Raw genomic sequence first — 12,213 nt, forward strand, 5'->3', positions numbered from 1 at the left:
ATGTCCATTGCCGCTACCATTAAGCCAATTACTTCCATGCACTGAGCTACTGACGGGTGTGGAATGGAATGAAGGACACGGCAAGCATTTAGAAGTTTTGATAACCTGGCCTCTGTCAGGTAAATTTTCATCTCTACAGAATCTATAAGAGTCCCTAGAAAGGGAACCCTTGTAAGTGGTAATAGAGAACTCTTTTCCACGTTCACCTTCCACCCATGCGACCTCAGAAATGCCAGAACTATCTCTGTATGAGACTTGGCAGTTTGAAAACTTGACGCTTGTATCAGAATGTCGTCTAGGTACGGAGTCACCGCTATGCCTCGCGGTCTTAGTACCGCCAGAAGTGAGCCCAGAACTTTTGTAAAGATTCTTGGAGCCGTAGCTAATCCGAAGGGAAGAGCTACAAACTGGTAATGCCTGTCTAGGAAAGCAAATCTTAGGTACCGATAATGATCCTTGTGAATCGGTATGTGAAGGTAGGCATCCTTTAAGTCCACTGTGGTCATGTACTGACCCTCTTGGATCATGGGAAGGATGGTTCGAATAGTTTCCATTTTGAATGATGGAACTCTTAGGAATTTGTTTAGGATTTTTAAATCCAAGATTGGTCTGAAGGTTCCCTCTTTTTTGGGAACCACAAATAGATTTGAATAGAATCCTTGCCCGTGTTCCGTCCGCGGAACTGGGTGGATCACCCCCATTAGTAAGAGGTCTTGTACACAGCGTAGAAACGCCTCTTTCTTTATTTGGTTTGCTGATAACCTTGAAAGATGAAATCTCCCTCGTGGAGGAGAAGTTTTGAAGACCAGGAGATATCCCTGAGATATGATCTCCAACGCCCAGGGATCCTGGACATCTCTTGCCCAAGCCTGGGCGAAGAGAGAAAGTCTGCCCCCCACTAGATCCGTTTCCGGATAGGGGGCCCTCTCTTCATGCTGTCTTGGGGGCAGCAGCAGGTTTCTTGGCCTGCTTGCCCTTGTTCCAGGACTGGTTAACTTTCCAGCCCTGCCTGTAACGAGCAACAGCTCCTTCCTGTTTTGGAGTGGAGGAAGTTGATGCTGCTCCTGCCTTGAAGTTACGAAAGGCACGAAAATTAGACTGTTTGGCCTTTGATTTGGCCCTGTCCTGAGGTAGAGCATGGCCCTTACCTCCCGTAATGTCAGCTATAATTTCTTTCAAGCCGGGCCCGAATAAGGTCTGCCCTTTGAAAGGAATATTAAGCAATTTAGATTTAAGTCACGTCAGCTGACCAGGATTTAAGCCATAGCGCTCTGCGCGCTTGGATGGCGAATCCGGAGTTCTTAGCCGTAAGTTTGGTTAAATGTACGACGGCATCAGAAACAAATGCGTTAGCTAGCTTAAGTGCTTTAAGCTTGTTCATAATTTCATCCAATGGAGCTGTGCGAATGGCCTCTTCCAGAGACTCAAACCAGAATGCTGCCGCAGCAGCGACAGGCGCAATGCATGCAAGGCGCTGTAAGATAAAACCTTGTTGAACAAACATTTTCTTAAGGTAACCCTCTAATTTCTTATCCATTGGATCTGAAAAGGCACAACTATCCTCCACCGGGATAGTGGTACGCTTAGCTAAAGTAAAAACTGCTCCCTCCACCTTAGGGACCGTCTGCCATAAGTCTCGCGTGGTGGCGTCTATAGGAAACATTTTCCTAAATATGGGAGGAGGGGAAAAAGGCACACCAGGTCTATCCCACTCCTTGCTAATAATCTCTGTAAGCCTTTTAGGTATAGGAAACACATCAGTACACACCGGTACCGCATAGTATCTATCCAACCTACATAATTTTTCCGGAATTGCAACCGTGTTACAATCATTCAGAGCCGCTAATACCTCCCCTAGCAATATGCGGAGGTTCTCAAGCTTAAATTTAAAATTAGAAATCTCTGAATCCAGTCTCCCTGGATCAGATCCTTCACCCACAGAATGAAGCTCTCCGTCTTTATGTTCTGCAAACTGTGACGCAGTATCTGACATGGCTCTCACCTCATCCACGCGCTCTGTCCTTAACCCAGAGCTATCGCGCTTGCCTCTTAATTCTGGCAATTTAGATAATACTTCTGTCATAACAGTAGCCATGTCTTGCAAAGTGATTTGTAAGGGCCTCCCTGATGTACTTGGCGCCACAAAATCACGCACCTCCTGAGCGGGAGGCGAAGGTACTGACACGTGAGGAGAGTTAGTCGGCATAACTTCCCCCTCGTTGTCTGGTGATAATTTCTTTACATGTAAAGATTGACTTTTATTTAAAGTAACATCAATGCAATTAGTACACAAATTTCTATTGGGCTCCACATTGGCCTTTAAACATAGTGAACAAAGAGATTCATCTGTGTCAGACATGTTTAAACAGACTAGCAATGAGACTAGCAAGCTTGGAAATACTTTTCTAAATAAATTTACAAGCAATATAAAAAACGCTACTGTGCCTTTAAGAAGCACAAAAAGCTGTCACAGTTGAAATAACAATGAACCAAAATAGTTATAGCAACCAATTTTTCACAGTAAATGTATTAAGTTAGCAAAGGCTTGCACCCACCAGCAAATGGATGATTAACCCCTTAATACCCAAAAACTGATAACAATTTAATAATTAACATTTTTATCACAGTCAAAACACACTGTCACAGGTCTGCTGTGACTGATTACCTCCCTCAAAATGAATTTTGAAGACCCCTGAGCTCTCTAGAGACGATCTGGATCATGGAGGATGAAGTAGACAGATTGTGACTGAATTTTTACTGTGCAAAAAAGCACTAAAATAGGCCCCTCCCACTCATATTACAACAGTGGGGAAGCTCAGATAACTGTTTCTATGCAGAAAACAAAGATGGCCATGTGGTAAAAATCATGCCCCAATAAGTTTTATCACCAAGTACCTCACAAAAAACGATTAACATGCCAGAAAACGTTTTAAACATACATTTGAAAAGTTATGAAGTGTTATTAATAAGCCTGCTACCAGTCGCTTTTACTGCAGTTAAGGCTCATACATTATTTCAGTATTAACAGTATTTTCAGAGTCAATTCCATTCCTTAGAAAAATACATTCAGTGTACACACACTCATCAGCCTAATACCAGTCGCTATCACTGCATTTAAGGCTGAACTTACGTTACATTGGTATCAGCAGTATTTTCTCAGTCAATTCCATTCCTCAGAAAAATAATTTACTGCACATACCTCATTTGCAAGGGGGGGCCTGCATGCTATTCCCCTTTTCTGAAGTTACCTCACTCCTCAGATGAGAACAGCCAGTGGATCTTAGTTACGTCTGCTAAGATCATAGAAAACGCAGGCAGATTCTTCTTCTAATGCTGCCTGAGAACAAACAGCACACTCCGGTGCCATTTAAAATAACAAACTTTTGATTGAAGAAATAAACTAAGTTAAAAAACACCACAGACCTCTCACAGCGACCTATCTTTAGTTAGGCTGTAAGAGAATGACTGAATATGACATGTGAGGGGAGGAGCTATATAGCAGCTCTGCTTGGGTGATCCTCTTGCAGCTTCCTGTTAGGAAGAGATATATTCCATAAGTAATGGATGACCCGTGGACTGACTACACTTAACAAGAGAAATGGCTTCCTTATCCCTTAAGGGAAAAACTGACAGTCTTCTAGCATTAACATGTCTTGTTAGAAATATGACTGATCATACCTGAAGCAGATAAGCCTGCAAACTGTTCCCCCCAACTGAAGTTCTCTGGTTTCAACAGCCTTGCGTGGGAACAGTAATGGATTTTAGTTACTAGTGCTAAAATCATACTCCTCTTTAACAGAAATCTTCTTCATTTTCTGTTGCAGAGTAAATAGTACAAACCGGCACTATTTTAAAATAAACTCTTGAAAGAAGAATAAAAAACTACAACTAACACCACATACTCTTTACCATCCCCGTGGAGATGCTACTTGTTCAGAGCGGCAAAGAGAATGACTGGGGGGCGGAGCCAGAGGGGGGGCTATATGGACAGCTCTTGCTGGGTGCTCTCTTTGCCATTTCCTGTAGGGGAAGAGAATATCCCACAAGTAAGGATGAAGCCGTGGACCGGACACACCAATGTTGGAGAAAAGTTTCCAATGTACTTTTATTATCACATTTGCTTTACTCCCATGATACTCTGTGCTGAAGAGATACCTAGGTAGGCATCTGTAGCACTACATGACAGGAAATAGAGCTGCCATCTAGTGCTCTCGAGAATGGATAACATTTTTTAAAAACTGCTGCCATATAGTGCCAGCTCTTAAGCATATATCCCTGCTTTTCAACAAAAAGATACCAAGAGAATAAATGAAAATTGCTAATAGAAGTAGATTAGAAAGTTGTTTAAAATTGCAAGCTCTATCTGAATCATGATAGAAAAAGTGGGGTTTCATGTCCCTTTAAAAGACAAAATGTAATCAGTATAAAAGGGGCAATGCACTGCTGGTGTGGAGCTGAAAACAGCTCCTTTACATCCCTTTAAATGGATATGGCAGTCCAAATGAAACTACCATGATTCAGATAAAGCCTGCACAGTTCAGATAAAAAAAAAAAAAAAGAAATGAGCTACAAAGTTAATTTAAAAAATAATTTTTTTAAGTTTTTTTGTTTAAAATAATTTAAAAAATCCTGCGCAATCTGAATCCTGAATTATTGCTTTTAAAATAACAAATGTCATTTTTTTTTAAACCATTGTCTCTTTGTTACTACAATGTAAGAAACAAAAACAATAGTTTGCTACCATACTGGCATATGTGACTTTGTGTTCACTCTTGTATTAGCCTACTGTGTTTAAAAAGGTTGCATTCTCTCTCGTGACATTCAATGAAACTTTTCTCCCCATGGTACAAGGCTAAGCCAATGAAACATTCTTATGGAACCAGGTAACAGAATTTAAATATATAACAACTAACCTAAAGCCAGGAACCATAAGTAACATTCTTGATTTTGTGATTCCTTAGCTCCTATAATTTATAAACTGACACACAAAAGGAGCTCACTTCAAATGCTTATACTATAAGAAAGGTACAGAGACACATAAAACATATTAATTATAAATCTTTTTAAATTCCTAGACATAAATAAATAAGCATGTCTATTTTAGCATTTGGTTATTTAATTCTTCAGTAATACAAACTGAATAGCATTATAGCCATACCTGCCCTTGCACGGCATCATCACTGGCTTCCTGTTCTGAAGAAAAGCTTTCATATTCCTCCTCAGAATAGTTATCTGGAAATAATAGATAGGAAGGTTAGTATAGTAAACTTTATAACAATTACAGAGTATATAAAATATGTCCATAACTAAATCACTAGCCATTAAAAATGTTAGTCATTTTAAACATATTGAATGAACAATGACACACAGAGGTCTTATAACTGTCAATATAATTTTTTCAGAACCAACAACTAAATCTCCCACAGCAGAACTAAATCATTAATGGTTCACTTATACATGAAGACATAATCATAAATGATGAAATGTTCAACTTAATCACAATCAGCTCTAAAATAACCACTCTTGCTACCAAGTTGTGTATCCTGGCAAAAAATAAATAAATAGGGAATATAGTAAGCAATGGCAAAGTGAATATACAAAAAACTTGTCCTTATTAAAGGCGAATAACTCCTGATTTCAAGTAGTCATTTTTAATTTAAGGGAAGTTCACTTACTTCCATCTAATAAGGAGCTTATTAAAATGTTGTCCAGTTATTTATAGGCATTCATATGCTGAAAAATTAAACCATACATAACAAAATGTCCATATCTTTTGGCTCAGGTTGCCAAAAAGCAGAAATAAAAACTAAAGAAAAAAACAAAATTTATGCTTACCTGATAAATTTCTTTCTCATGTGGTGTATCCAGTCCACGGGTTCATCCATTACTTGTGGGATATTCTCCTTCCCAACAGGAAGTTGCAAGAGGACACCCACAGCAAAGCTGTCTATATAGCTCCTCCCCTAACCCCCACCTCCAGTCATTCGACCGAAGACAATTAAGAAAAAGGAGAAACTATAGGGTGCAGTGGTGACTGTAGTTTAGAAAATAAAAACACCTGCCTTAAAGTGACAGGGCGGGCCGTGGACTGGATACACCACAAGAGAAAGAAATTTATCAGGTAAGCATAAATTTTGTTTTCTCTTGTAAGGTGTATCCAGTCCACGGGTTCATCCATTACTTGTGGGATACCAATACCAAAGCTTTAGGACACGGATGAAGGGAGGGACAAGTCAGGCACTTAAACGGAAGGCACCACTGCCTGTAAGACCTTTCTCCCAAAAATAGCCTCCGAGGAAGCAAAAGTATCAAATTTGTAGAATTTAGAAAAAGTATGAAGCGAAGACCAAGTCGCCGCCTTACAAATCTGTTCAACAGAGGCCTCATGTTTAAAAGCCCATGTGGAAGCTACCGCTCTAGTAGAATGAGCTGTAATTCTTTCAGGAGGCTGCTGGCCAGCAGTCTCATAAGCTAAACGGATTATGCTTCTCAGCCAAAAAGAAAGAGAAGTTGCCGAAGCCTTTTGGCCTCTCCTCTTTCCAGAGTAGACAACAAACAATCCAGATGTTTGACGAACATCCTTAGTAGCTTGCAAATAGAATTTTAAAGCACGAACCACGTCAAGATTGTGTAACAGACGTTCCTTCTTTGAAGAAGGATTAGGACACAGTGATGGAACAACAATTTCCTGATTGATATTCCTATTAGATACTACCTTAGGAAGAAACCCCGGTTTGGTACGCAAAACTACCTTATCTGCATGGAAGATCAGATAAGGGGAATCACACTGCAAGGCAGATAACTCTGAAACTCTTCGAGCCGAAGAGATAGCTACTAAAAACAGAACTTTCCAAGATAAAAGCTTGATATCTATGGAATGCAAGGGTTCAAACGGAACCCCTTGAAGAACCTTAAGAACTAAATTTAAACTCCATGGCGGAGCAACAGGTTTAAACACAGGCCTGATTCTAACCAAAGCCTGACAAAACGCCTGAACGTCTGGAACGTTAGCCAGGCGCTTGTGCAAAAGAATAGACAGAGCAGAAATCTGTCCCTTTAAGGAACTAGCCAATAATCCCTTTTCCAATCCTACTTGGAGAAAAGATAGTATCAGGAGAAAAATAAATATCCTACAGCGCTAAGGAGAGAAACGTGACCTGTAGCTCCTATCTGAAGTGGGTCCTCAGCTACCCACAAAAGAAAGATCTGGAAATGGAGGGGTTAGATTGGAGCGCCAAAAAGGCAAGGTCTAAGAAGAGTATACTGTGATGGTTAGTATGTGTGTATCTAGACCATCAATCTAAATGTAACATGTGTCTGATAGCACAAATTGAGATGTAGATCAGGATTCAAATGTACCGTGCAAAATCCAAATGTAGTTATCTATGTAGATAACAGTGCTCAGAATCTAAAAAACATAAATCTGAAAACCATATGTTCAGGGTATGAATGTGTAAATCAGGTACCAATGTACCGTGCCAGTTATTAATGCAGATAGCAATAAAAATTACAATACTTAAAATCTAAAAATATTTTTAATCACATATATATACATGGATCCATGAAGACATTAAAAAAGGAGGTCGAACAAATAAACTGTATATATTCGCCAGATAAAACCAATAAAAAACATAATTTATGTAAGAACTTACCTGATAAATTCATTTCTTTCATATTAGCAAGAGTCCATGAGCTAGTGACGTATGGGATATACATTCCTACCAGGAGGGGCAAAGTTTCCCAAACCTCAAAATGCCTATAAATACACCCCTCACCACACCCACAATTCAGTTTAACGAATAGCCAAGAAGTGGGGTGATAAAAAAGTGCGAAAGCATATAAAATAAGGAATTGGAATAATTGTGCTTTATACAAAAATCATAACCACCACAAAAAAAAGGGTGGGCCTCATGGACTCTTGCTAATATGAAAGAAATGAATTTATCAGGTAAGTTCTTACATAAATTATGTTTTCTTTCATGTAATTAGCAAGAGTCCATGAGCTAGTGACGTATGGGATAATGATTACCCAAGATGTGGATCTTTCCACGCAAGAGTCACTAGAGAGGGAGGGATAAAATAAAGACAGCCAATTCCTGCTGAAAATAATCCACACCCAAAATAAAGTTTAATGAAAAACATAAGCAGAAGATTCAAACTGAAACCGCTGCCTGAAGTACTTTTCTACCAAAAACTGCTTCAGAAGAAGAAAATACATCAAAATGGTAGAATTTAGTAAAAGTATGCAAAGAGGACCAAGTTGCTGCTTTGCAAATCTGATCAATCGAAGCTTCATTCCTAAACGCCCAGGAACTAGAAACTGACCTAGTAGAATGAGCTGTAATTCTTTGAGGCGGAGTTTTACCCGACTCAACATAGGCAAGATGAATTAAAGATTTCAACCAAGATGCCAAAGAAATGGCAGAAGCTTTCTGGCCTTTTCTAGAACCGGAAAAGATAACAAATAAACTAGAAGTCTTTCGGAAAGACTTAGTAGCTTCAACATAATATTTCAAAGCTCTAACAACATCCAAAGAATGTAACGATTTCTCCTTAGAATTCTTAGGATTAGGACATAATGAAGGAACCACAATTTCTCTACTAATGTTGTTGGAATTCACAACTTTAGGTAAAAATTCAAAAGAAGTTCGCAACACTGCCTTTATCCTGATGAAAAATCAGAAAAGGAGACTCACAAGAAAGAGCAGATAATTCAGAAACTCTTCTGGCAGAAGAGATTGCCAAAAGGAACAAAACTTTCCAAGAAAGTAATTGAATGTCCAATGAATGCATAGTTTCAAACGGAGGAGCTTGAAGAGCCCCTAGAACCAAATTCAAACTCCAAGGAGGAGAAATTGACTTAATGACAGGTTTTATACGAACCAAAGCTTGTACAAAACAATGAATATCAGGAAGATTAGCAATCTTTCTGTGAAAAAGAACAGAAAGAGCAGAGATTTGTCCTTTCAAGGAACTTGCGGACAAACCTTTATCTAAACCATCCTGAAGAAACTGTAAAATTCTTGGAATTCTAAAAGAATGCCAAGAAAAATGATGAGAAAGACACCAAGAAATATAAGTCTTCCAGACTCTATAATATATCTCTCTGGATACAGATTTACGAGCCTGTAACATAGTATTAATCACAGAGTCAGAGAAACCTCTTTGACTAAGAATCAAGCGTTCAATCTCCATACCTTTAAATTTAAGGATTTGAGATCCTGATGGAAAAAAGGACCTTGCGACAGAAGGTCTGGTCGTAGCGGAAGAGTCCACGGATGGCAAGAGGCCATCCGGACAAGATCCGCATACCAAAACCTGTGAGGCCATGCCGGAGCTACCAGCAGAACAAACGAGCATTCCTTCAGAATCTTGGAGATTACTCTTGGAAGAAGAACTAGAGGCGGAAAGATATAAGCAGGATGATACTTCCAAGGAAGTGATAATGCATCCACTGCTTCCGCCTGAGGATCCCGGGATCTGGACAGATACCTGGGAAGTTTCTTGTTTAGATGAGACGCCATCAGATCTATTTCTGGAAGCTCCCATATTTGAACAATCTGAAGAAATACCTCTGGGTGAAGAGACCATTCGCCCGGATGCAACGTTTGGCGACTGAGATAATCCGCTTCCCAATTGTCTATACCTGGGATATGAACTGCAGAGATTAGACAGGAGCTGGATTCCGCCCAAACCAGAATTCGAGATACTTCTTTCATAGCCAGAGGACTGTGAGTCCCTCCTTGATGATTGATGTATGCCACAGTTGTTACATTGTCTGTCTGAAAACAAATAAACGATTCTCTCTTCAGAAGAGGCCAAGACTGAAGAGCTCTGAAAATTGCACGGAGTTCCAAAATATTGATCGGTAATCTCAAGAATCATGATCTGTTACTTGTTGTGCTAAAGTCTCCAACCAAAAAGTTGAAGCTGCAGCAACATCAGCCAAAGATATAGCAGCTCTAAGAAGATTACCTGAACACAGATAAGCTTTTCTTAGAAAGGATTCAATTTTCCTATCTAAAGGATCTTTAAACGAAGTACCATCTGACGTAGGAATAGTAGTACGTTTAGCAAGGGTAGAAATAGCCCCATCAACTTTAGGGATTTTGTCCCAAAATTCTAATCTGTCAGACGGCACAGGATATAATTGCTTAAAACGTTTAGAAGGAGTAAATGAATTACCCAATTTATCCCATTCTCTGGAAATTACTTCAGAAATAGCATTAGGAACAGGAAAAACTTCTGGAATAACCACAGGAGATTTAAACACCTTATCTAAACGTTTAGAATTAGTATCAAGAGGACCAGAATCCTCTATTTCTAAAGCAATTAGTACTTCTTTAAGTAAAGAACGAATAAATTCCATTTTAAATAAATATGAAGATTTATCAGCATCAATCTCTGAGACAGAATCCTCTGAACCAGAAGAGTCATCAGAATCAGAATGATGATGTTCATTTAAAAATTCATCTGTAGAGAGAGAAGTTTTAAAAGATTTTTTATGTTTACTAGAAGGAGAAATAACAGACATAGCCTTCTTGATGGATTCAGAAACAAAATCTCTTATGTTATCAGGAACATTCTGCACCTTAGATGTTGAGGGAACTGCAACAGGCAATGGTACATTACTAAAGGAAATATTATCTGCTTTAACAAGTTTGTCATGACAATTAATACAAACAACAGCCGGAGGAATAGCTACCAAAAGTTTACAGCAGATACACTTAGCTTTGGTAGTTCCAGCACTAGACATCGATTTTCCTGAAGTATCTTCTGACTCAGATGCAACGTGAGACATCTTGCAATATGTAAGAGAAAAAAACAGAATTTATGTTTACCTGATAAATTTCTTTCTCCAACGGTGTGTCCGGTCCACGGCGTCATCCTTACTTGTGGGATATTCTCTTCCCCAACAGGAAATGGCAAAGAGCCCAGCAAAGCTGGTCACATGATCCCTCCTAGGCTCCGCCTACCCCAGTCATTCGACCGACGTTAAGGAGGAATATTTGCATAGGAGAAACCATATGGTACCGTGGTGACTGTAGTTAAAGAAAATAAATTATCAGACCTGATTAAAAAACCAGGGCGGGCCGTGGACCGGACACACCGTTGGAGAAAGAAATTTATCAGGTAAACATAAATTCTGTTTTCTCCAACATAGGTGTGTCCGGTCCACGGCGTCATCCTTACTTGTGGGAACCAATACCAAAGCTTTAGGACACGGATGAAGGGAGGGAGCAAATCAGGTCACCTAAATGGAAGGCACCACGGCTTGCAAAACCTTTCTCCCAAAAATAGCCTCAGAAGAAGCAAAAGTATCAAACTTGTAAAATTTGGTAAAAGTGTGCAGTGAAGACCAAGTCGCTGCCCTACATATCTGATCAACAGAAGCCTCGTTCTTGAAGGCCCATGTGGAAGCCACAGCCCTAGTGGAATGAGCTGTGATTCTTTCGGGAGGCTGCCGTCCGGCAGTCTCGTAAGCCAATCTGATGATGCTTTTAATCCAAAAAGAGAGAGAGGTAGAAGTTGCTTTTTGACCTCTCCTTTTACCTGAATAAACAACAAACAAGGAAGATGTTTGTCTAAAATCCTTTGTAGCATCTAAATAGAACTTTAGAGCGCGAACAACATCCAAATTGTGCAACAAACGTTCCTTCTTTGAAACTGGTTTCGGACACAGAGAAGGTACGATAATCTCCTGGTTAATGTTTTTGTTAGAAACAACTTTTGGAAGAAAACCAGGTTTAGTACGTAAAACCACCTTATCTGCATGGAACACCAGATAAGGAGGAGAACACTGCAGAGCAGATAATTCTGAGACTCTTCTAGCAGAAGAAATCGCAACTAAAAACAAAACTTTCCAAGATAATAACTTAATATCAACGGAATGTAAGGGTTCAAACGGAACCCCCTGAAGAACTGAAAGAACTAAATTGAGACTCCAAGGAGGAGTCAAAGGTTTGTAAACAGGCTTGATTCTAACCAGAGCCTGAACAAAGGCTTGAACATCTGGCACAGCTGCCAGTTTTTTGTGAAGTAATACCGACAAGGCAGAAATCTGTCCCTTCAGGGAACTTGCAGATAATCCTTTTTCCAATCCTTCTTGAAGGAAGGATAGAATTCTAGGAATCTTAACCTTGTCCCAAGGGAATCCTTTAGATTCACACCAACAGATATATTTTTTCCAAATTTTGTGGTAAATCTTTCTAG

The 12,213-nt window shown here is 39.5% G+C and overlaps 1 protein-coding gene across 1 annotated transcript in view; it reads right to left on the minus strand.

Annotated features, from left to right (window-relative positions):
* PACS2 (phosphofurin acidic cluster sorting protein 2) overlaps positions 1-12,213 on the minus strand; it is a 657,507-nt gene that overhangs the window by 259,064 nt on the left and 386,230 nt on the right. Inside the window, exon 6 of the mRNA XM_053711716.1 lies at positions 5,159-5,232. Coding sequence (XP_053567691.1) covers positions 5,159-5,232 — 74 coding nt within the window. The remainder of the gene's footprint in view (positions 1-5,158; positions 5,233-12,213) is intronic.

The sequence above is a fragment of the Bombina bombina genome, chromosome 1 (genome assembly GCF_027579735.1).
Source record: "Bombina bombina isolate aBomBom1 chromosome 1, aBomBom1.pri, whole genome shotgun sequence".
Classification (NCBI taxonomy): domain Eukaryota; kingdom Metazoa; phylum Chordata; class Amphibia; order Anura; family Bombinatoridae; genus Bombina; species Bombina bombina.